At 43.6% G+C, this 25,380-nt stretch overlaps 1 protein-coding gene and 1 long non-coding RNA gene across 4 annotated transcripts in view; one reads left to right on the top strand and one right to left on the bottom strand.

The window, feature by feature from the left end:
* LOC119186375 (uncharacterized) overlaps positions 1 to 25,380 on the top strand; it is a 71,608-nt gene that overhangs the window by 36,490 nt on the left and 9,738 nt on the right. For 2 of the 3 annotated variants that reach the window (XM_075880762.1, XM_075880761.1), the window contains exons 7-10: positions 410 to 526; positions 13,273 to 13,445; positions 22,465 to 22,550; positions 22,606 to 22,648. In XM_075880762.1, the coding sequence (XP_075736877.1) occupies positions 410 to 526; positions 13,273 to 13,445; positions 22,465 to 22,550; positions 22,606 to 22,648 (419 nt within the window). The remainder of the gene's footprint in view (positions 1 to 409; positions 527 to 13,272; positions 13,446 to 22,464; positions 22,551 to 22,605; positions 22,649 to 25,380) is intronic. The other variant, XM_075880763.1, reaches the window with a different exon arrangement.
* On the bottom strand, positions 12,528 to 19,931 carry LOC142776679 (uncharacterized). Its single transcript, XR_012887717.1, has 2 exons — positions 19,874 to 19,931; positions 12,528 to 15,063 (listed from the first exon to the last, which is right to left on the bottom strand). It is a non-coding gene; the product is annotated as an uncharacterized LOC142776679 (long non-coding RNA).

Here is a 25,380-nt window from a genome sequence, read left to right as displayed (position 1 = left end):
TTGTGGAGCTGTAGTATTCGAAAACCCTGGCAAAATCTGAGGCCTTCACTACTTGAGTGCGTTGCTGAAACACACCTTTTGAACAGAACGCAGCAAAATAATAAGACTTTGAGCGCCTGTAAGGCACTCCATAAATAAAGAGAAAAGTTAAATCTGCACTTGAAATGACAGAATTGTTTCATTTTGCCCTTTCCAGGCTATTTTTCGATGCACTCTAATATATCCTTTAAATGTACCTGCTTGTAGCAAAACAAAATTTGCCAAGCAAACGTGCCATACAGAAATGGGTTTATTCTGCTGGAAACCTTCGTTGATGATTCTAGTATCCCAAAGAATGTTGCACAATCAGAACACTCTCCCGAACTGCCAGTACTGCAGGCGAATCTTTTGTGTGGTTTTTCTCTTTCAGAGCCAAGGATTCCCAACAAGCGACTTTGATCCAAGTAACGATTGGTGCTCGGCTGGGCTGCGAGAGGTGGAAACCTGCTCCGCTCTGCTCTCCCTTAGCACGACATCGGCTGCAGAGGTTAGCAGCCCATCCTCTGGCTTTATGAGCTCTCGGGGCTAGGCTTCGTAATTGACATGCAGCACTCTATTCTGAAGTAAGGGGAAAGAAATGAAATAAGGCAGGCTCTTATCACAGCAGGGGTGAAATAGAACAGATTTCTAAATATTGCCACGTGGCTGTGATGGTGAAGCAAGCATAGATTGAGCAGGTGGCAGTGAAGCACTTTATCTGTCCAACATGTACCACAGTCTTTTAATACTCTTTCTTGCCACTAAAATTTGGTGTCACACTGTGCGAGAGCTTGATATGGCACGAAAAGCTGCCGCGGTGCCACCGTGGTTTAGAGGCAACACTTCTCCGCCTCTTTGGTTTGATTCTGTAGAGATCGCACATGCGGTCGGTGCGAGCTAAGAGTTTGCCCGAGTTTTTTGTATCTGTGATATGGATAAGGGCCAAGTTCAGGTAGTGAAACCCTGTTAATACGTACCTGCCGGAGACGGCGGCATAACTACGCACTTAACGTACTATGCATGCGCCATCGCCGCCACCAAAGGAGGAAACTCAGTGCCACAGGAAATATTGCCCAAAATGCCCACCGCAAAGCCATTTCTTTTTGCAAAGTACAGAAAAGTTTCTGACTCTCTCACAACCGCTTGATAGCATACGGTAGGCACACTGATGAGCGTTTGGAAACTACAGCTGGCTCTGGGATACGGAGCGTGGTACAATAACAGAACGGACAAAATCGACTGTCCGCGATACAGTTTTCCCGCAGTCTGCTTCTTAGCAAAAACTGATGCAGTTTTCATTTTTAAGATGCGGTATAGTACACCCTCTCTGCTTCGAGCCATGTACAAATTCGGCGAGTAACCTGCTGGTTAATACAGCGATGAGGAGCTTTCCGCAAGTAATGCGCTTTCAGCAATGCTCTAGCAGTCCTGGCAGCAGACAGAGGCGCAGTTGGGCTGTCCCTAAATAAAAGCATCCAGCATGGTAACAACAGCACTACGCTCGCTGTACGGTGCACGTGTTGGCATAATACAGCAAGGTTTCTCGGTGCTCGTGACCCGCAACGCTATACTACGCGACAGCGAGCTGCTTGTGTTTCTGTAAAGCGGTGCGTGTTTGGACATGGTCCCGCAAAACGAATCGGCAGTGATCGGCGGCCCAGCACGTTCAGCTGGTGGCTTACTAAAAGCGTACTGTAGGCTTAAAGTGACAGTACGCCACACGCATGCTCGAGAGGATGACAGGGTATGCTTACTGTGATAAGGCTTTCCGCCGGCGACTAGTCATATCGACACGTTTGACGATGGTCGACACCTCACCGTCGTTTTTTTTGCCAATGAATACTCCATATGCCATCGCTGCAATCATGCTGAAGTTCGAATAACTTAACGGCTGATCTCTGCACTATCAACATGACGGAAAGCCCCGCTGCGGTAGTCTAATGGCTAAGGTACTCAACTGCTGACCTGCAGGTAGTGGGATCGAATCTCGGCTGCGGTCGCGGCATTTTCGATGGAGGCAAAAATGCTGAGGCCCGTGTGCTCAGATTTGGGTGCATGTTAAAGAACCCCAGGTGGTCAACATTTTCGGAGCCCTCCACTATGGCGTCTCTCATAATCATGTTGTGGTTTTGGGACGTTAAACCCCACATATCAATCAATCAACATGACAGAAAACCGTTCACGGCACATTGTGACGTCTGCAAGTTTAGCGGCGCTGTAAAATTTTGTGCCGCAAAATGTTATCGCGGTACGCAGTTTTCACGCACTGACCGGTAGGCATAAGCCGAACACTAAAGCTTAACTCTTTCGTTACTTCGCGAAAATGGTTGTTTTTCATATGTCTCGGGAAGATTGTTTTTGCCAGTTTGAAAAGTACTCCAGCATGCATTGCAGCATACCAACTTTGCACAATGAAATGCTCTTTGCAAAAAATATATGTTGTAGAGCAACAAAAATATTTTAGAATGAAGAAAGATGTGAAAACTGTGAAATTTTTTGTTGCCAGCTGGTAAATAGTGAAATAAAAATACACTATATATGCAAAAATATTCGAAACAAAAAAAATTCAGAATATGCACTTTGTGGATAAATGACCCAGGAACAGTATAAAAAATAATGAATGTTATACAAAATCTTTCTCTTCCTATAGACTAACAAAATCAGAACCGTGGTGCTGCTTCTTTGCTCATGCCATGCGGCGAAGCATTTCATGGTTTTTGGTGAGACACAAGTGTATCCGTACACTTTTCTGAGTAAATTTTTGTTGTCTTGCAATAAGAGTCTCCAGGTGTGCCAATGTAGATGGATACCCCTGATGTGAATAAGCCCTCTATAAATGATATGACCAATGAACTTTGCCATTTCATCTAGCATCGCCTCTTTTCATGAGCCACCTCACTCCACATAGGTTGGCGCTCCAGTATATGCATCTAAGCATATTTCTTTGCATTTTTGCGCATATCGTTTAAAAAAAAAGCCAATATCGCCTGCAGTTCTGAAACGTATCGCACTGCTCCGTAGTCAGGGCCAAGGTGTGCTCCGGAGGCCTTCTTGCCATTAGGAGAAGCTCTGCAGCCAGCACGAGCACACCGCGCCCCAGCGAAGTGTGGACCACGCACGTTACCATAGAGGTAGCTATAAGATATTTAAAGGTCAGGAGCCATACGCACTTGCGCCAGAGGAGACAACTTGAGGATGTAAACAAAACAAACCCATGAAGGGCTGTGGATATCTCAAGAAGACACAAAACATTGTCGCCATAAAACTTGAAGCTGGGGTGCTATCATCCTCGAACTCTAAGCTCATCCTCACTAAATTCAGGTGAGGTTGCAAGACAGTTTCGAGCATGTGTCTTGCAGTGCTGGTGCGCACCCATGCACGGGTGATGACGACGTCATATGAACGACTAGTTTATTTATTTATTTATTTATTTACAGATACTGCTGTCTCGATACACGAGACATAGCAGGAGTGGGTACATTAGGAAAAGGAACGAACATACATTAAGCAATACCAAAGAAACATACAAAGCATTTAAAACATATTACAAAATATGGTTAGGCAGTTCTTTCAAAAACAGTTCAATTGGTTTTTCGCGTAGGGAACCATCTAGGTTGTTCCAAATCTCAACAACGGCTGGAAAAAAGGAATGCTTAAAGCAATTTACAAATCGCTGGAAGGGTACAATGTTGAGTGGGTGAGATCGGCGCGTGGTTCGTCGTGCTGAATCACAAAAAGTAATCGGTGCTTCAATGCAACTGCGGCTGCGTACAATCTTATGTAGCAGAGTGATACGGTCAAGTGTGCGTCGGAAAGCAAGGGGTTCTAGGGACAATGAGCATGCGTGAGATGAGGGAGAAAAATTGCGGTCATACCGGCCAAATATAAATCGTATTGCTTTTTTCTGTATGCCCTCGAGCATATTTATGTCAAGTGCAGTGTAGGGTGACCATACCGCTGAGGCGTACTCTAGCAATGGTCGGACGAGCGATTTGTCCGCCGTTAATTTGCAGTCCTTGGTAGAGTGCTTGAGTGTTTGTTTTATGTATCCCAGTTTTCAAAGTGCTCTAGCGCAAATTGTTTCAATGTGATGGTGCCACTTTAGGTTTTGAGTGTAGGTAACACCAAGATATTTGAATATATTAACAGAGTTTAGGTAGTGCCCATTGTAACTATAACTAAACCTTAGCGGCTGTTTTTTATTAGTAAATGTCATTTGAGCAGTTTTTTGGTAATTAATGTTCATTTGCCACGTGGCGCTCCAACCACAAAAGGACGAAAATACTTTGTTCAGAACATCTTGGTCATGAGCATTATTTACGCTAGTATATAAAACGCAGTCGTCAGCGTACAATCGCAGCTTCACTGGTGTGTCCTTAATGACCTGTGTGACATCATTAATATAAATAATGAACAATAGGGGCCCAAGCACCGAGCCCTGTGGAACCCCGGAAGTGACTGCACACGACGATGACTGCGCATGCTCAAACGTAACAAATTGTGACCTCAAACGTAGCCAATCAGCTATCTAGCCTATTATTTTGTCATCGTTAATAATACTTCTGAGTCTAGTAAGAAGTTTTTTGTGACATAATACATCAAATGCTTTGCTATAATTTATGAATATAGCGTCAACCTGTCCTCGAGTATTAAGAGCCGAAGTGATATCGTGAGTGAATTCAATGAGCTGTGTAGTTGTAGAAAAACCAGAGCGGAAACCATGCTGATTACGGGACAATAAGTTGTTATTAGTGAGGTGCTGAAGTACATGTTTATGAATTATGTGCTCTAAAAGCTTGCAACAGGTACACGTTAATGAAATAGGCCTGTAGTTAGAAATGTGTTGCTTATTACCCGATTTAAACACAGGAATTACAATGGCGATTTTCCAAACGGTCGGCACAATACCTGTTTTTAATGATTTAACAAAAATTATTGATAAATAACGAGCATTCCATTCTGCATAACGCTTCAAAAACATGTTTGGTATGCCATCTGGCCCAGCACCTTTAGTAGTGTCGATATTCAACAGAAGGTTAAGAACGCCAGTCTAGCTAATTTCAATTGCTGGAAACAAATCTATTTCCTGGCTGCTACGAATGTCAGGGGTCGTTCCATTGTCATCTCCAAATACAGTTTGGAAATACTTATTAAAGGCTTCAGAAATTTTGGATGAATCGGAGCAGGACACATCATCTATCATGAAGGTTGACGGACAGGCCGCGGTAGGATTGATAGTTTTCCAAAACTTAATGGGATTATTTTTCATAAAAGAGCTTAACGTGGTATTAAAGTAAAACTTTCTGGCATCACTCATTTTAGCTTTTAGTTCAGATTTAAGCAAGTTAATTTGGGACTCCCCGTCATTATTGTGAACGCTCCGTCGCTTTTTCAGTCGCTTAATACGACGTTTAAGCTGTATAATTGGCCTGGTATACCAAGGGTGTTTGGCATGACGTTTTATGCTCTTGTGAGGAACAAACTGTGCTATACATTCATTAATTATACTGTAAAATTGGTTAGTCAATGTATCAATACTGCAGTGGTCACTACTCGATAAGAAATCATCAAAGCATGTTGCAAGTTTAGCAAAAATAGAAGTGTCGTCTGCGCATTCAAAATTCAGCACAGTCTTAAACGTTGGTCGTACTGGCTTACAAGCAACATTTAAATCAACAATAACGGCCTTATGGTCGGAAATTCCATCGACAACCCTGCACTGATATCCATTCGTAACCAACTCATGGTTGGCAAAAACAAGATCTAGTATAGAATCCTCGCGCGTAGCCACAGGGTCGCATCTAGTGACACTAGATGCGACCCTGTGTCTATTATAACAATGCAAGCAAAACCAAAGCAGCTGGAAACTGTCAGAGAAGGGCACTTTGACACTTTAAAGGCGTGGTGGACCTTCGTAAATACTTTTTGTAAAACAAAGTTTCTGTGACTCCTAGGAACAGCTCTCTCTTGAATATTTGGCATAAATTTCTGGCAATTATTACTGCTCAACTTAGTCAAATTGCAAAGCTGACACTTTAATTCCATATTAGGCTTGCAAAGGTTCTTTTCATTGCAGAACTTCGATGTTACTGTAGCAGAATCACGAGGGGGCATGCACTTCTGTCAAATTAGCCAGCCTAATGAACTTTTCCCAAACCAATGTGTGCGTATTTTTGGAAAAGGTCGGTCAAAAATCATTATGCTGCCAAAACTGGCAAATTAAAATTGATTCTGACAGTTGAGTGGCTGGACTAACTACTAGAAAGTGCTGAGTGCACGAGAAACAACGTTACCATAACAAAATCGATGATCCAAAAGCCTCGATCACCGGTGAACGATTTGAATGGGCGTGGTGACGAAAGAGTTAAGCAGTCCGTGAATGCATTAGTCTCTGTGAGACTGGATTGGGGATTTGTCGCAACTATGTTTTAACCATTAGTACGCTTAAAAAGGGTACGCACTGACGAAGTTTGACTGTATTGTACAGTTGAAGCTGCTTGTTCGCGTGATTGTGCTGCTCAGGTGCTGCGTTCTGAGGTACCATTTACACTACTCAAAAGGTGTCTGCTTTTTTTTTTTTGTATATCAAGTGTTCGTGGAAACTTTCATAACTCCAAGTGAGCCATAACATGGCTAGAAACGGACGACTTCACCATTGATTCAAAGTATGTGCGTGTGCAAAGCACTTTGATTCATCGGGCATCATTTGTGTGCACAATTTCACAATAAATGGTGACACTGTGTGATTGCTGAGAGATATGCCGCATTTCAGGCCTAACACCATTTCTCGTGTGTTCAACTTCCTGCCAGCGTACTTAACGAATCGGAAGTCATGACCACTGACAATTTGAAAATCACTGAAACAACCTCAAGAGCCATCATGTACATGGGTGGATTGGCAGCCGAAATAAATGGTTCATTATCTACTTATTGTAACTAAAAAAAAATAGTCAGGATTTTTGTGTCAACATTCCTTTAAAATATCTTCTCAGCTTTGCACTACCTCAGTGCTCAGTCAAAAAGAAAGATATCTATTATATTTTGATCATAATCATTTGAACTGCTTCATTTTCTTCATGGAAAGATCACAGTTACGATCTAAGTGTCCTGGTTCGCCGAGGAAGTATGGCACTGAGTGCAGTCGTGCATCAGTACTTGTCACCCTGCTCATATGAGATAGATATTGAGAAACGTAATGGAGAAACCGGGGGACATAATAATTCATGCAGTTTTAATTGGAGATGTTGACAATAAAAATCACGTTAGAAAACTGTCGCACCATTTGACCAATACGCACGAAACCTAGCAAAGCTCTTGAAGTCTGGAAACGATAACGGTTGCTATCAATTAACCATTTTATTATCAGTTACGATCTGTCAATGTATCCATTTCAAACAGCTCGATTACGACCAAATGCAAGCTCAAACATCGGAACAGTGTCTGTTATGTAAAAGTAGACCGTCACCACTGCTGGAACGGCACGCATGCCATCAGAAATTTGGCAAACAACAGTCTGTGGCCTTTGTGTCAGGTTGTCATGCATTCAATATTAACACCAGTTCTATATTATTCTCCTTACCGTGCATCACATTCATGTCAGTGTTTTTTTCTGTAGTTCTTTCTCTTTTTCTTTTTTTTACTTGAAACCTGTTGGGCCAACTGAAAACAACTTTCACAGTAACAAAAAGGTCTGTGCATGTCTCCTGGCCCATTGAGCCACCAGCTGAATTTGAGATTGTTTACTTTTTGTATGTGCATTGTCTTGTTACGAGAACATTCTCAAAGTTCTAGTTTAATTCGTACAACTGCTAAGACAAAAGAGAATGCAAATATTGCATAAATGAAGTGGGTCTTTCTGTCACGACGTACCAGCAAAGAAACAATACAAGCGTCGCCTGCGGAAGCCGTTCCGGTGGGTGGTCTTTTTTTTTTACTGCGGCACCCCTAGTGGCCACTGCTGGATCTGTATAAACTGAGGCGGCAGTTTTACGACCAGAAAATCTATCAAGGCGCTATTGTGCTCAGAAAGAAAACAAGTGACACATCCAGTGTAGCAGTAGCCTCAAGCACAGTTGTCAGTCATCTGTAATCGAAAAACTGATCAGTGACAAAATGTGCCGACTTTCATACCTGTGTCATAGTAGTAAGTTTTTGTGTTATATTACTGATGCTGACATGCAACGTGGAAGTGCTCTGGCGTATGTGTCAGGCATGCAATGTTTGTAGAACAGTGGGTTTCATTCGCAAAGTAGCGTGCGTGTCGGAAGTGGGGTCTGTGCTGAGAAAGTAAGAAAAAGGTGGTCGCCATGAAGTAAGAGAAAGTAACTTTGCGTGTCAATATGCTGTGTCACTGTAGCAGTGCAAGAAGTGTAAAAAGCATTGTACTGAAGTCATAGTGACTGCACATCTGAGCATTGTGCAATGCTGAAACAGTTCCTGGGGGTTCTCTGGTGGTTCCCAACAGACATTGTTCCTTCAGATTATTTATCGACTACAGCTAGCTTAATGACAATGCCTAATGTTCATTTTCTCATGGGCAGTGCGGTTGGAGCTAATGATGCCCGAGTTTACTAGCATACTTCACTATCCCTAAATACGCCGAAACATAGCTCAACAAAAGTTTTTCTGACCTGCGGTAGTGTATCTAGCCAATGTTAAAAAGGCAGAAAATTATCACACCTAGATACTGAACTTTATGTTCCATTGGATGAATTCAAAGCTAAATCGTTTTTCATCAGAAGTTTTCAAAATATTCATGAGAGGGCTGTTCCGGGGCCTATCTTTCATTAAAACAAGGTAGTCATCTACAAATCTCGAAAAGGTCAATGCCCATGTCATCTAGCTGTTTCTGAATACCTCTATTCAGCTTGCCTGAAAATATATTGTAAAGACCGGGGCTTTATTTGCATAAGGTGCTGCCACGTGGCCACTTTGGACAATTTTGCTTGACCTCTTGGTTGCGATTATAGGCTTTTCTCTGCACCATCATTTGAGTGAATGCGGTACCATATAGTGGCAGCAGTTTTCGCTCTTGAAAAAAAAAATCTGATAGAGTGGGGTTCACCTGTTTGACATCAGTGTGCTATAGCCACTTTCTTTGTCGGTCCAGCTCAGCTCTGATCACTGATACTATTTCCAACGATGATCGAGAGCTGTTGGTTTCTAGTAGGTTATTGATTTCATTCGGCAGGACTGTGCAATAAACATCCTAACATCATGGCTTGAATAAATCTGAACAATACTGAACAAACCTAAAAAAAGTACATGACATAACAAGAGCACATATAACCTGGAACGTGTGTGATAGAAGTCTGTGAAAGAAGGTGCCCCAACGGTACATCAAGATGTGAATGATGACCACTGTGTTAGCAAATAAATTAAGCCTATTAATTACAGCTAGTTCTGGCAGCAGCAAGATCCCCCTCTTATGAGGAAAGAGAGAAGGGACCATGTCAAGGTTCTGTCACTCAAATTTCGTTTTTAAGCATAGTGACTGCATTCAAGAACAAGATATGAATATAGCACACCTGCCTTTTCTTGGTTTGAAGTAGAGTGTACTAGAACAGGGGAGTGCTTGGAACTGTAGCAGTACTAATTAACAGAAAGTGAAACCCAAACAGGGTCAATTCACTTGTGATGCTGCGATCAATAGTCTGCAATATGTCTTTAAAAATTTGTGTGCCACTCTGCCAAATTGGTGTAGGGTTAGAATGCCGACTTTCAACTCGAAATGCCCATGCTGTAATTGCAGCTGTAGATGGTGGGCTTTTGTTTTTAAAACCCAAAGAGGGTTAATTCTCTTGTGATGCTGCGATCAGTAGTCTGCAATATGTCTTTAAAAATTTGTGTGCCACTCTGCCGGTGTAGGGTTAGAATGCCGACTTTCAACTCGAAATGCCCATGCTGTAATTGCAGCTGTAGATGGTGGGCTTTTGTTTTTACTGTCACTTGTTATAGCTGTATCAGTTAACTGCGTATTGCTGTGAAAATTAGCGTAAATGTGAGGTCTCGTATATGCACAAATCTCGAAGGCGCCACTTGATGTTTTTGTTCAATGCTGTGGAGTGGCGTTGCAAATAATTACGCTCATCGTCAAATTTTTTTTATTGCACTTCACATTTTGCGTTACTTGTTGTAGCAATACATAGTGACTGAGGATAGTTAAAAAAAAAAAAACAAAGGAAAACAAGTACAGCGATAACATGTGAAAATAAAAATAAAAACCCACCACCTACAGTTACTTTTAAGTGAGGATCGGGCATTGCATCCCTGCAACTCTTTATGCGGAACAGCCCACAACTCTTAAACGACGACGCATTGCAGACTACCGACAGCAGTGCCACTAGCGGCTTGACCATGTTCGGGCTTCACTTTACGACGCTCGTTTGGAACACTCCCCTGTTAAGGTCTACTTTGAAGATTTTGCTGCAGCAGTGACCTACTTTAGGTACACCTTGTAGTGTACACGTTGGGCGCCAGTGTAGTGTGCATGTATCCCAAAGGAGTGCGCCTCCACTAGCGTGGGTTTGGTCTTAGCGAGCCGCAGGGCACGCATTAACCATCGCTTCCGCTCGTGCGCGTTCGGGCAGCCATAGCACCGAGCGCAGCGTGGCAAGAACACGGTACTGCTCAAGGTCGCAAGACCAAAAACGCAGTACAGAGCCCGTTGCAACGGGGGCGGCAGGAGAGCAAATAGGTTTATCCATGCCCCAAGCAAGATGTACTACACAGGGCGCTGCGAGCACGTCTTCATTGGCAAAAGTGATTCATGGTGACACCGGGACAAACAGGGCCTTGTCGCTTGAGCGAGGGCAAAACTCCGCTAGCGTGTGCTTTCGAGAGGTACGGGTCGGCGTAGTATGAGCACTCACTATGACACCGCACTGCTCTTCAACCTAGCGTTCCAAAAGGGGGTGCAACAAAAGGTAAGTGTTCGCCGCGGGTGGAGGGTGCTGTCAGCGAAGTCTGAACGAGCCCCAAACAAAAGGAGCCGACAGACTGAAAAGAAATGCGTGCTTACCCCATGTCGTCCTTGAGAGGTTCTTTCTCACTCCTGACGTGCACGCGTGAAACGTTCCGAGAGACTTCGCGCATGGCAGGGATTAATTTCACTCCCGCACGCCCAGCGTGAGACCGCGGAGGAGGGGAGAGTCATGTCAGGACATGAGAACGGCAGAATAGGCTACAAAACCTGCGCAATGGCGTTTGGCTAGCCTCAATTTTCATAACCTGCACCTTCTGCACCGATTCTTGGTCAGTGAGACTAAAACTCTGTGGTGCACTGCTTTGCGATCCTTGATACAGTGCAGTGCTGGAGTGGTGCAGCTGCAGTGTGGAATACTTGTGCAGTTTTTTTGCGTGGGGTTGCCGTTGCAGTGTAGCTTGAAAGCAGATGACACATTAAACGTAGTGTTGATCGTGAATGCAGTGCTGATGAATTGTAGACATGGTGCAAAGTGTTGGCCATGAATTATTTCCCACGGCCTACGAGAGTGGCATGACAGCAGCACTGACCTTAATCCAATGGCTGGTGAGTGGATTAATAATTTGGATATGAACAGGGATGGTAAGCTAGTATTGATAGTTTTTTTGTCGCAGTTGCCTTTGTCGTGTTGCTAATGGCACCAAAAGCTTGGCACGAGCTGTCAAATATCCAGAAAAAGCACAAGCAGGTGCATACGTGGTGCAGTGCACAAAGCTCACGTGCCCCAGAACGAAGGCTGAGGCAATTCGAAGTAGCTGCAGTTGCAGTGCCATCACGATTATTTTTTAGATCCACGGTTGTGACCCACAGATTGTTGCAGCAGTTAGAAGTCTTCTTTGCTCACTGCACCAAACTGGCAGTGCAGCACAACAGTGGATTGCACACAGTCTCTTGGTCCCTGCTGTTCCTGTTCGAAGCTCTATAATGGTGTCGAGAAGCGAGCCTCCGCTAATGCACTCATTTGAAATATACAAATAAATAAAAAAAGGCGATGGCATTGCACCTGGACCATGTGAATTTTCATCTCCGCTACAGTGGCACAATTTTATGAACTCTTTCAGTGCCGGTTCTATGCACGCTGCCAGAATTGCCTTTTGTAGCCATCTCTTTATATTGAGGGAATTTTGTAAAATGTTACTTGACATCCTATTATTTAGCTTGTTTGAAGTCGAAATACACATGGTGTAACTAGGCTTTTCTATTCCAATTATTGTAAATGGCAACCCAGCTGTTCAGGTCTTCAAGTAGCCCCCTGCCGACTCCCTGGATTGTCTGAATAGGAATGGTGTAAAAGGCACAGCTGCTTTCATGGTCGCTGCAGTCGAGTTCTTGGGCGGCCTGTTTTCTGGAAGGAGACTGTGCTCTGACTGTAGTCCAGCTAGTTTGATGATCCCTATTGTCCTTGGTGCCATCTTCATAGCTTGGGCGTGGTTCACGACTTCTCGCGGGTGTTCAGAATGCGCGTGAACAAGCTCTTACACCAAATGTCACGTAACTGTGATGGTGAAAAAAGCGGCAGTCAAAGTGTAAAACATAAAAACCTTTATTGGGTGAACTTGTGCCCGGCCAATGAAAAGTCAAAATACAAGGAATACACGCTGTACACTAATAGGGGTGATCACAGCTGCCAATTGTTGATAATCTGATCGCCAGCAAAAAGCACTGTCTCTTATACATCAGTAATTGAAGCTTCCAGCATTATCATGCGTGTTTGAATTATCTGCTGAATAAATTCAACTATCCGTGTCCTGTACGTAATCTTAAGAGAACCGTCTGAAACAATCTCAAAGCTTCCCAAGCATTCTGGCACAGTCTGTGCTCTTAAGTGGTGACAGATTTGGGGGTGAAACCCAATCACATCAAACTAAAGAAATAAGGGTGTGTGACAATATTCGTACATGCATACCATAGGACTGAGTAACCCTGTCTCGCAGCTTACAAGAAAAGTGTTGCTTTAAATTGCTCACTAGGTCAGTGGCATAGCCAGGGGGTATCGCACTGGGCCCGTGCCTCTCCCCCCCTCAAAAATTTTTTGCCGTGGCATACACAGCGAAAAATCACCATTTCAAGGGCGTGCCCCCCTCTCTTCAGAAAATAAATTCGGCCTACATCTTTGCACTAGGCAATGTTTGTGCAAAGGCTACTGAAGTGTGGCTGCATGTAAGCTTTTAGTGTAATCTATGTGAGTAGTCTACTACTGTATACACAGTTTCTCCTGGGACTGAAATCTTGAGATTCAACCGAGTCTCAGTGAATGGCGTTTTGTGCAGTATGCCACTGTGCTGGACCTGAACTGGCTGTCTGACTATCTCGCCAAGAAGGTGTGTGCCGAGCACAACCTCACCTACAAGGAGCTGCTGGACTACCAGGCGTACGCAGTGCCAGGAGCGTCACAGGGGACGCAGGCCAGCCTTATGCTAATGTTCCTGATGAGAGCCTTCTGGTCAGTGGCTGCAATTGCATAAGAACTTGTGACACAAGCACCGTAAGGTGTAGAAAAATTCGGGCAGCTTTGCGCTTGTGGTATCGAGTCTGAACGATCAGCAGATCTGGGCGGCCTTCCTTAGAAAAATTAGGCCTAAATTAAATTGTCGTGCGAGTGCCACCACCTGGCACACGCAGCCTTGTTTCTGCTTTCTCTTCTATCTGTATGTTTTTCTCTCTGTGGTGCGTACCCGCTTTATGTGGCCCCTTTATTTCTCACCACCTTCACATTGCTCACCTTTCCTTCCCCCCCCCCCCCACTTACTATACTATCACTATGCATCGATGACAGCAGCTTTCTGTGGCACATCCTCTACCTCTCAATTCGTCCATGTCTTTCTTCTCATCCTCACTTCTCTTTGCTGCCTTACACCACATGACACATGTATAGGGTTTTTGATTCATTTGTTCAATCAACGCAGTTTAATGTGCTTTCATGTGACTAGCGCTTTTGCTTAATTCTAACACAAGGAAAGGAGTTGCTGCCCTGTTGAAGCCTTGGTGACAGTCACTGTTTTTATGATTCTTATCATTTTAGTGCATGTTCCCCAGAACGCCGGCCTTGTACAAAAGCTCGCGATCATAATTTTCATGCTCTCAAAATAGAAAAAGGTGCATTTGATCTTGCAGATACCTGTTACCTCTACTTGTTCAAATGGGCCCTGCAACACTTTTTGAGGTGACAGGGTCAGCAAAAATATTGATAAAAATTTTTTTCTTTTTGCATTATTTGAATTCTGCGTTTTTTTCTGAACCATAATCAGTCATTTGTTTATTCGTCGTTTTATTTTTTACTCTAAAAATGACATTTTAAAATGTGTGCTGGCCTGCCTTCCCCCATTCTTACGTAGCAAAGGATTCCTTGCAGCCCAAGCATCGTAGCCATATGGAGAGGTTACAGTCCCGACAGCTGGAGTGCATTTGGCACATTCAGAAAACAATGCGCCGAGAACTGCAGAAATGAAAGAAAGCAGTTTCTGTCGGGAAATCTATATCTGGTCAGGGACAACATAGTAGTGCCATCATTCGTAAGCACTTAAACTATTATATTGGCCAATAAAATAAATAGAGCCAGCTTGAAAGACATGCGAAAAGCTGTCCGGGCCACATATTTTCACATGGCATCAAAGTATACCAGTCCATCCCACAGTCTTTGCCCGATGGACACCGAAACTTAGTGTAAATTTAACAAAGCCCAGTTGAGTGGTGAATTACTATTTCATAGAGAACACTTTCCAGCATCTGTTACTGAGGCTGTTTGACCGAATTATTCGGGACTAGCTCATTCAAAACTGCTTGCTAAATGTCTCTATGGGAAAACTCTAACGAGTCGTTGAATTGTCGTGTAGGAGTGCTCTCCAAAAAAAGGTATTTTTCATACCAAACAGTAAAAATGTGCACTCTTGATGCTGTGCTCATTATTAACGATGGCAATATAACCCACGTGAATGTGCTGAACTCCTTTGGAATTTTGCCACGGGACTTCACAGCGCAGCCTTGACACACCCTTGACCTGCGTCGGCAATACTTTGATGACAGGGCTGCACAGCCCGCGGCAAAGGTTCACCAGGCAAGACCTTTCAACAGATACAGAAAAAAATATATTTAGAATGAGTATCTGACTGGTGCTTATTGAACGAGCCCATCATTTTTTTTGCTGTCATCTTATTGTGCTTTAGAAATAATGCACAATTTTATGTTTAAACGTGATTATCTCAAAACATGTTTTTTTTTGTACTTATGTTCCTTTATCTCAGCAACTACAGTATCTAGAACCGTACATTCTGGCCAGAATTCGGATAACGTAATAAGAAATATGATGAAGCAGATGAAGTGCCCTTCTTCAACACTACATATAATAGCTATTACCGAGAGATAATTACATACCTGAAGTCAAAAAATTCCAAAAAATTTGCGTTACAATTTTTAGTGCTAGATCTGCTTCAGCAAAAAGAAGAATGGCTTATGATCACAATGATAGGAACATAATTACTGTAACTCTTATGGTTATGGAGAAGAAGGTACACAAACTTTGCCTAAAATGCATGGTGTGTATAAGATTTTTACCCTGTGGCCTTAAGCATGGTCAGAAAATGCTGCCAGTGGGCAGTGAAGGCTCCCAGAGAACGTGTGAGCCAAACGATTTGGTTTAGCACGTGGCCTGAACTTAGTTGATTCTCAAAGTGAGCCAGAAATCGCTATCTTCTTTTCTCTACCACGACCGCTGGATGAAAGAGCGCACAGTTACGACCCGCCGCATCCTCTAAAACCAGCGTGACTGGTCTAGATCTCGAACCGACGCTGCGGCGCCACCAGGGGGGGGACAGTTTTCGCGAGCGCCCACAGAATCGCATGCACGGCACGCTTGCGGTAGTTACGATTGAGCACGTGTATCTTTGTATGACTCGCGAAATCTTCTTTATAATCCATTTGGTGTGTGCGCATCAGGTACTTACCATCCTTGCTTTTAGATACCTGCAGCCCTTGCAAATTTTTGGTATTGTCTTACCCGAGATGGAACCTTGCACGCCGATCAGTTTTCGCGAAAGTGAGAATTGTGAGCACATTTTAATCGGATCCTACAAGATCACAACTAATAGACCTGGAAGAGCTACACTTTTCTAATGCATCTAAATTAATTGTACTAACTGTGAGTATGTCACTTCAGAAAGGGTTGCTTCAAATTTAATAACTTCATTTAGAATATTTCACCTCAGCAACTGCAGTTGCCACTATTCTTTTAACACAAAGTACGATAGACTTCTCACTTCCTCCAAACGCATCTATAGTATTCATACAGTGCAGTATCAGATACAACAGCCACAAAATTCAGTAAAAGCTCGTTAATTCGGATTTCACGGGATCGGAAAAACTGTCCAAATTAACCGAATGTCGAATTAACGAATGAACAGGGAAAACAACATTTAAAATCAAGCTGCAGAAGCATACATTTATTTGTTGAAGTATTTTGCAATTGTCGTCTGCGTCAGATTCCGGCTGACATCACAATTTTTTTTAACTGTTCCAAATGGCCAACAGCACACAAGCTGTCGGGAGTGTTCAGGCAAGCGTCCTCTAATATTAACAGCGCCTCCGAGACTTCCCGTGAGGTGCGATGAGGTCGCGGCTGTATCTCCTCGCATGATTCTTCGTCGGAATCGTGGTCTTCATGGGTGCCCGTGACATCATTAATAATCTCTTGATCGGTCAGGAGACCACTCGTGGCGACACCATGATCAATTGCGATGTAGTCCTGAAAGGTCACATCAGTGGGAAGGACAGCATCGAAAGTCGGGCAGTCATCGTCGGTGGACTCGGCTGACACCTCCTCGATGCCATCGCCAGCTACTGCTGCATGCTCGGGCCTCGCAAAACAGCTGTGCTGAAAACAGTTGGCGATGACTTGCGGCGGAGTGTTTTTGCACACATGAGCGATGATGTGCACTGCGCCGAGTAAGTCCACTTGATACAACTTTCCAGCTTCTGAGCATAGGATCATTCGCTCTAGCAGGTGCTTGCGGTACTTCAACTTTACGTAGTGAATGATGCCCTGGTCCATCGGCTGAAGAGCAGACGTAGTGTTGGGCGGCAAAAAAAAACTACTTTGATGCTCTTCAGTTCGACTGTACAGTTATGGGCACTGCAGTTGTCAACAACCATAATTATTTTGCGGTCCTTCGACGTGAAGTGCCGGTCCAACTGCTGCAGGCAGCCGCGAAAAATGTCCGATGTCATCCATGCCTTCCTGTTCGCTGTGTACTCGACAGGAAGGCTTTTGACGTTCTTAAAACAATGTTGCTTAAGCGCTTTCCCGACGACAAGTAGTGGCAAGCGCTCCGTGCCAGTCATATTGGCGGCAAGAAGCACAGTTATCCTTTGCTGGCACTTCTTGCCACCAATGCACGCGTCCCCTTTGAAAGTCACCGTCTTGTCGGGCAGAGCTCTCAAAAATAGAGCAGTTTTATCTGCGTTGAACACGTCACGTGGTTCATATGCGGCGATGTGCCCCAGCAGCTTCATATTTCTCCACTCAGTGGTCACGCTTTCATCAACACTGGCCTTTTCGCCGCACACACTCCTGAAGACAAGTTCGTGTCTCTCTCGAAACCTCGCAAACCACCCTTCTGACGCTTTGAACGATTCAATGTTCAACATTGCAGCATACTTCTCACCTTGCGCCATGATGAGAGGTCCGCTAAAAGGCAGATGCGCGTTGCGACAGTCAGTAATCCACTAGAGTAAAGCTTCTTCGAGCTGGAGATGAGCTGCGGTTCGCAACCGCTTTCTAGAGGCATGAAACTTCTCGCTTTCGAAGGCTTGTCGAATCTGTTGTTCATTTTTCATGTACGTTCCCAACATGCTCCGCTTCACGTTGTACTTGGTCATAACCTGCTGTCGCGATTCGCCGTTCTTCATTGCTTCCAAAATTTCCACTTTAGTCGCCAAGTTCTTCGCGTCGTAGTTCTGCCGCTTTTTCGGCATTGCCATCACTGTAGCGCCAGATGGTGGTGGCATGCAAATACGGTCACAATGGAAGAAAAAGAGAACTCCGCAAGAAGAGATGGTTCCGACACGACAACACAAGGGAAAATGGCGTCTGAGGCGCTGAGTGGAGAAGAAAGAAGACGCCGACGTTCGGTGACGCTGCGATCGCCCCCACTAGTTGATGATGATGGCGATGCCACTCAGGCTTTGGTTTCACTCCAGTGGTGCCAGCGCTGCTTTATCACACTTTTGTATAGCAGCAGCCGTCAGCATTTGTCCGAATTAAGTGGTGCGGAGCCGAATTCCGACGAAATAACGAAGGTTTGGTCCCATAGATTAACATGCACTTTGGCCGAGACCAATAGAGCCGTCCGAATTATCCGAATTTCCGAATTAACGGGTGTCGAATTTACGAGCTTTCACTGTATACTTAGCATGTGTGCGATCTCATAACATTGGACCCGAGCCTCTTTTAAATTTCAGTGACTGTAATTTAAATGCTGGAAATTGAGCGAGCAGTTATGAAGCAAATAATATGAGAACTCTGAGACGAAAAGAGCGATGAAATACTGCAAAATGTGAACACAACTGCTTGCGTTCCTGCGTTTTTGAGTGTTTTCGTCTCTATCCGTCCCGGCGTTGTTATGATAATGCAACTAATTCAACAGTGAAGACATAATCAGAACAAGATGTGTGAAAACATTTTATTTATTCTCAATTTAGGGCTGATCCTGGCATTCTTATTTTTCTTTACTTCTTTACACTTTTGCATAATAAAACGACTGGACATTGCTCCTGCTTGTGCGCCCAACTTTTGGTTTCTGTGTTTATCGACAATAAAACCATCCGTTTTGTCCTTTCATGTTAGCCTGTCCACGGGCTCTGGCAAATCTCGATAGCACTCCAACGCGCTTGTCTTCTGGCAGTCTCCGTCATGCGGTTTTGCATCCATTACTGTTTATTTGTTCTATTATGTATTGTCGACAAATAGGCACCTGTGGTCGCTCAAACGAAGGCATGTCACGTGCACTCGACTGCCCTACATTGGCAGTGGTTTTGTGATGTGTAAACATAATAAAAACGTGATTGTCACTTGACCTCGATGTGTGTGTGTGGGGGGGGGGGGGGGTGTATATATATATATATATATATACACACACACACTCACTATTGTGTACCGGATAACATGAAAAATATTCAAATTAAAATTTTGTTTCTTTGATACGCTTTCAAAATATAAGAACTGTAAGAATATAAGAATTGTAAGGTGTCCAAAAATAATTGTCAAGCATTCCGGCTGAGGAAACGCGAAAGTGTTGAATAAATGTCACAATAATCAAATAATCTTTGTATAAGACATCTTCAGAAATAGAACAATGACTTTGTCACGCATTCAGTGCCATATCATTCAGCTACATGAATTGTGGATTCTTCTGTCAGCCTCAGAGCAAGAAGCTGGTTCTGAAAAAAGAAAAAAATGTCACGTGTTCGGCACGCACACGAAAAATCAATTGGCTTATAACTAAATAGTGCCTCGTAGTCTAATAAATATGCGATATGTCATCGCTGTGATAAGATTTGAAAAAAAAAACACTGATTAGAACAACTGAGTGGGTTACTGTTGTGACAAACACCAGCTAATTTGCTGCAGCTGCGGCCCCGAGGTAGCCACCGTCACTCGTTTTCCCATCCTTCCTGTCTCCACCCTGTCGCGCTGCAGCTGCCGCAACTGACCCTACGGCTGACACGCGCTCTCCAATAGAAAGCCGCTCCACGCGGCAGGCCGTACCGTGCGCTTTTTCATCCAGCGGCCGTGTCTCTAGAAACGATGTCATATACCCAATCACTGCACCAAAGTTCACAGCTGTTGGCTGATTGGAGCATTGTGAGCGACATAGTTACCGTGGCCATTGTGAGATGCTGTCATGTGTCCATGCGTGCGCTTGCGATCACACCGATAGAAACGGGGGGGGGGGGGGGGGTGGAGAAAAAGTGCTCAAGGTTATGATGCTCGCTGAGGAATGGACGCATTTTGTTGCCCCTTTGTCATCCCCCTTGTCCGCCACAGTGGATCAGTGGCTGGGTTGCTCGGCTGCTGACACAAAGTCTCAGGTTCAATCCTGGCCGTGGCAGTCGAAGGTAGAGATCCGTGTACCATGTGATGTCTGTGAACGTTAAAGAACACCAGGTGGTCGATAATCCTGGAGTGCTTTCCTACGGCATCTCTCGTGATTCTATCGTGGTTTTGGACGTAAAACCCCAGATAATATTATAATATTGTTATCCCCCTCTCGGCATAGATTTCAGCTCTCTCGCTGGTACAAGATGGGGAAGCAACTGAGGCCTGCGACAGATCCCCGAGACTGCTCGTACTTGAGAGATTCTAAACGCTTTCGTGGCTTGGGAATCTTGGTGTGTCATCAACTGATAATGAAGCTATTCCGTAATACTCAGAAAAGTGTTGCAGGGCTCGTGTAATCAGGTCACTTTTGTGGAAACCCACAAGATGGAGGAAAATTCACAAATGGCAACGAAGGTTTCTCAAAAAGAAAATCACCTCTGTTCTTTTGGTCTTGGCTTAAGACATCTGGGGCTGGAGTGAGTGAAATGACTTTATTAGGTCTACAATAGACACGAGTAACTCGGCGTCACCTGGCTAGGTGCACCCAGCAACGGTCGCGAGGGCCCTCTGGACGGCCAAGATTTGAGAGGTCAGGATCCTTCAGCTTGTTCATTTCCTCTTGTTTGAAAGGGGGACCAGCAAGGACACAGCCCCACAGGACATGCTCGAAGTCCGCATAACTGCCACTCAAGGGGCAATCGAGCCTTGAGAACAGTTAGAGTATTTTGTGGGCAGTGCCGCAGGGCTCGAGTAGGTTTTGTTTGGAGAGTCTGGGGCTGAAGAAAATTTTTCTTCAACTGTGAATTTATTTTGTTGAGAAACCTACACAGATTTCCTTTGTAGCATGGTGATAAAGGTAGGTGTATGACAATTTTTCAGTCCAGTGTGCATGAGTCTATTTTTGTGAAAGTTTATTGCATATAGGCCACCTGGCAGTATGCTTACTTGATAACATTTGCAGTCAGGCTAATTGGTGCATAGCTGCACTTAAAGTGATGGTGCAAATGTTTAGACTGGAGTGAAGAAGAAACGTAAGACACGGGAACGCGCAGATACAAAAAAGCAGTTTCGAAGGAACGCCGACAAATACGTGACTTTATAAACACTGTTGTCTTATTTGAGGTAAAATGACTTATGACTAGTCGTGGCAGGCTAGGAGGGGAGCTTTGTACTCATGACAAAGGGACACTCTACCTCAAAGCAGCGGATGCTGTGGAAAAGAAGTTCAGACGTGTGCAGGTATGTGCGTTCAAGGTGAAGGCTCGGACTGTTTGCATCGACTATGGCCTCCCCAAGTTGGCAAAGAACAGTAGTGAGTGCAAAGAAGACAAGCTTTCTGTTTTTGTTTTTCAACGTGAAAACTTATAAACTTGGCATGCTGTTTAGGGCTATCTTCAGCGAAAACAACTCATGGCAGGTGTTGGTCAGTCGATATTTGTTAAATCAATTGAACAGTCTTGCTTTTTGACGATCGCTTCATGGTTAAAAATTTCGATGAAGTTGTCAAGTTTTTTGAAGATAACCACTCCACAGGGTTTTTTTAGTGGACTTTTTCGTGTCTTACGTGTCTTCTTCGCTCCTGTCTAAACATTTGAGCCATCATTTCAAGTTCAGTATACTTACCTTTGGAGCTGTTATCCAAATACGTGGCAACAGAGCAGTTGTCTTGCTTGGCAAAACATTTTCGAGATTTATTGAAATTCATGTCTATTTAGTAGTTATGTCCTCTAATTTAAAAAAAATTATCTTCACTGTATAGCAGAAGATTTGATACAGATGAAAAACTTGCGAACACAGGATGTCGCTGGAGCCGACGTTTCGACAAGGGCATTTCTTTTATTTGAGGCTCAACTGCTTAGCACATGTGTGTACTATATGCTTCATACTCGCTTCTCCAATAGAAATGAAGCAGGAGGAAAAGGCAACTGCCATAGGGGTGGCAAAGAAAGGAGGGGCCAAGGTGTTAAATATGGTGATTCAAAAAGAATGAGTGAAAACCATCAGTGAAAAGCATCAACCGTTGGATGGTGGTGGCATATTTGCCTTGAAGAGTAGAAACCGCATAAAGTGTTCAGTCGAATCATGGTTGCCATGAGCAAGCCCTGTCTGACAGTAATAATTTTGTGGTGATAGCTACAAGAAGAAAAGATTAATTGTCACTGGTTTTTATCGTGTACCTACCGTATTGGATAGGTACCCCCTTTGAAACCTTTGTTCCTGCTGGCTGGAGAGTATTAAACTTCTGCCTTACATTTTTATTTGAAGACTAGGCAGCCACTCACTTAGCCAGTTTCTGCATTGACGAACCCAGCAGCAATACCTTGCATTTCATGGAGGAAAGCTTGTACAGTGTAGCGTTCTGCTGCTGTAGTTCCCCAGCGATTCCTGATCACCCTGGCGGGAGGACCAACTTCTTCTATACAGTCACCGCGCGTCTCCAGTGGGACCTGAAGACCGGTGAGGAGTGCCCCCACTTGTGGGCCGCCTTGCTCAGCCCGGTGTATTTTTGCAGGCCTATACTATTTGGAAGCTATCGGTCGTCCCAGTAGACTGTGGTAAGCTCACCTGCCAATTCTTGTTGATCTTCCTTCAACCGTGTTGGGCAGTCGCAATATTTGCACTATTATGAGAGCTTACCTCTGTTTTTCTTTTCTTTTTTTTAATACAAGCATTTGAGCATGTAAGCATTCTACAAGTAAGCTTCAGTTAAAATAATATGCAGTATTCAGATAGGACATAGTTATGGCTACGTGTTTACTACAAGGTTTGGCTGTAATACTGCTAATAGGTTTCTAAATTTGGAGAAAAAATTTAACTGCTTAGTGCGTGCCATTTGTTGCTGTATGCAACCCCGCATTTTAGATTTTTGGTGAGACACAAGGTGCTTTTTTCTTTTTTCAAAGTTTAGTATCAAGGAAGCACTGTGCAACCACTGCCATGTTTTAGGCCAAGCTTCATTGTAAGCCAAATCATTTGTGCCCGATTTCCAATGTATTAGCTTCGAGAACTATCGCTTGCGACATTCCGATCACCAGAATGTGACGTCGTCTCAAAGACTCGTCTTTTCTGCTGCCATCGATCGCCTTTTTTGTTGCACCTGCCATGTTACTACTCTTACACGATACAACGGTGATTACATATCAGCCCAGCAATGCAAAGTGAGTGGTGTAAACTTTCACTATCACCCACTGTTAGGTAGCCTGCAGAAAGTTGTAATAAGCATAGAATGGGCAGACTGTTTTGTAAACAGAAGCTTCACTGTGAAATAATCATGCCTAATTAGAAGAGGATAACATTGACTGCCTTCACCACAGCAATAGGTGTAAACGAAAAAATATTCCTGCTAGACGGTTCTGATACACCTCAGCTTTAACCCTTTCGGTGTTTGCGACGTATGTGTACATTCTCCTTGAACAACGCCTTCAAGGGGGTCAGTGACATGCGTGTACATCATTGTTTGTATGTTTAAAGAAGTGTGCCTTTTCCTATCATTTTTCTTCCTTGCCATGTGCTTCCACATTGCCAGAATACATGTAATTTTCTTTTTTCGCCGATGTTCCTCAGTTTTCTTTTTTCATGTGTTACTGGTTGCACACAGGCGTGTTGTGGTGAGTTTTGATTTCGTCCTTTAGGTGGTTCTTTTTTTCTGGTGCCAGAAAAATTGATGGCTGTCTCTGGTTTAGAATCTCTCAATAGGTCGCTCCCCCCCCACCGCTGGGAGTAATTACAGCCGTTGCCGTACATGCACTTACTGACACAAACGATGCGTCCATGGTTGCACTTATTGTTTTGGGTACTCACGTTAACCGATTCCTTCTCATCGACGATGATATGAAGGATTCTTACAGGCTCCTCGCTGGTACTCCCTTTCTGGGCGTGTGCAAAAGAGTAGTTTTCTTTAGTGTGCTCACCCACGCAGTTTGCTTGCGCTGTGTGCCAAATCAAAACCTCAACAAGTTTTAGGCTTTTTTACCAGGAGTTACGATTTAAGGCTCAGATGTTGATCAATGAGTAACGTCGAAAAAAAAAAAAAAAAGCATGCGTGGTGAGATGATGCTGACTGGATCAAAGGTGACTTTTTTTCCTCTGTGTTTCCATTTGTTGCCTCTAGGTGCACTAATTTTTTTACATCTCTGTACTATATTTTTGCGGTGCTTAATTTTTAAGTCAAAGAAATTTCTAAAAATTTATCTCCCTGTTACTAATCAGTAACCCACATCTATGTAATTACACAATTTTTTGTCACTTTATGGTCACATTAAAAAAATTATAATATTTTTCTAAAATAGATTTCTCTGCGGAATTTCAATCGTCAGTAAAAAAAAATCGACTTTTGGGGTTTGCGTTTGGCAAAACAATTCAATCAAAAGGTTAAGCTTCACAGTTGAAAACATGGGTCTGAAAGTATTGCATTTGTAATTATGACGTTTTTATTGACCAACATTTTTACTGTTAATGTGAAAGTTTTGTCTACTCTTGCAAATAATCTGTGTAATTTCAGAGAATTGTTTCCTGCTAGAGGAGACCTCAGACCAATCTGCTCGTTACAAAAAAAAAAAATCGCTTTGCACAATTGAAAAATATTCAACAAAGTAATAATGCAAGTCGTCACATGGGGCTTTCGGAAATCTTGAGGTAATGGCACTTGGAGCACGTACAGATTTCTTTGTAATATAAGTCTTCAGTGATTAGAGTTGTCCCCTGCTTTTTTTTAAGCCATTGGTCAAATCAACTGCTGTAATGTTCACTTCACGGGGAGTGCTACTATTGATAGCACTCGGCTGCAAAACAAATGGCAGAAATTTGAAACGAGCATTCTCAACAGTTATCCCGGCTGCGGCGGCTGCATTTCCGATGGAGGCGGAAATGTTGTAGGCCCGTGTGCTCAGATTTGGGTGCACGTTAAAGAACCCCAGGTGGTCTAAATTTCCGGAGCCCTCCACTACGGCGTCTCTCATAATCATGCAGTGGTTTTGGGACGTTAAACCCCACATATCAATCATTCTCAACAGTTTCAATGGCGCACTCAACCACGCAATAAATGTTGTTTGTCTCAGTAGGGCACCATCTTGTCTCACAGGCCACGTACAAGTTGATGCTGCTCATGAGTAATGAGCTACTAGCAATGGTAATTTACAATGTGGATGTCTAAACTGCTTTATGTGCGAGTCTAACAGCACCACATTTATAATGCTATACGAGGCGACAAGCTTACAATAAGCAGGTTCAGCAATTCACATTAATTTTTTTTGTAGTGCCCGGAAGTGCCAAAGTTATTGCGAGATAG

This window comes from Rhipicephalus microplus, chromosome X, assembly GCF_043290135.1.
Source record: "Rhipicephalus microplus isolate Deutch F79 chromosome X, USDA_Rmic, whole genome shotgun sequence".
Classification (NCBI taxonomy): Eukaryota; Metazoa; Arthropoda; class Arachnida; order Ixodida; family Ixodidae; genus Rhipicephalus; species Rhipicephalus microplus.
This window is presented reverse-complemented; position numbering and strand designations above follow the sequence as displayed.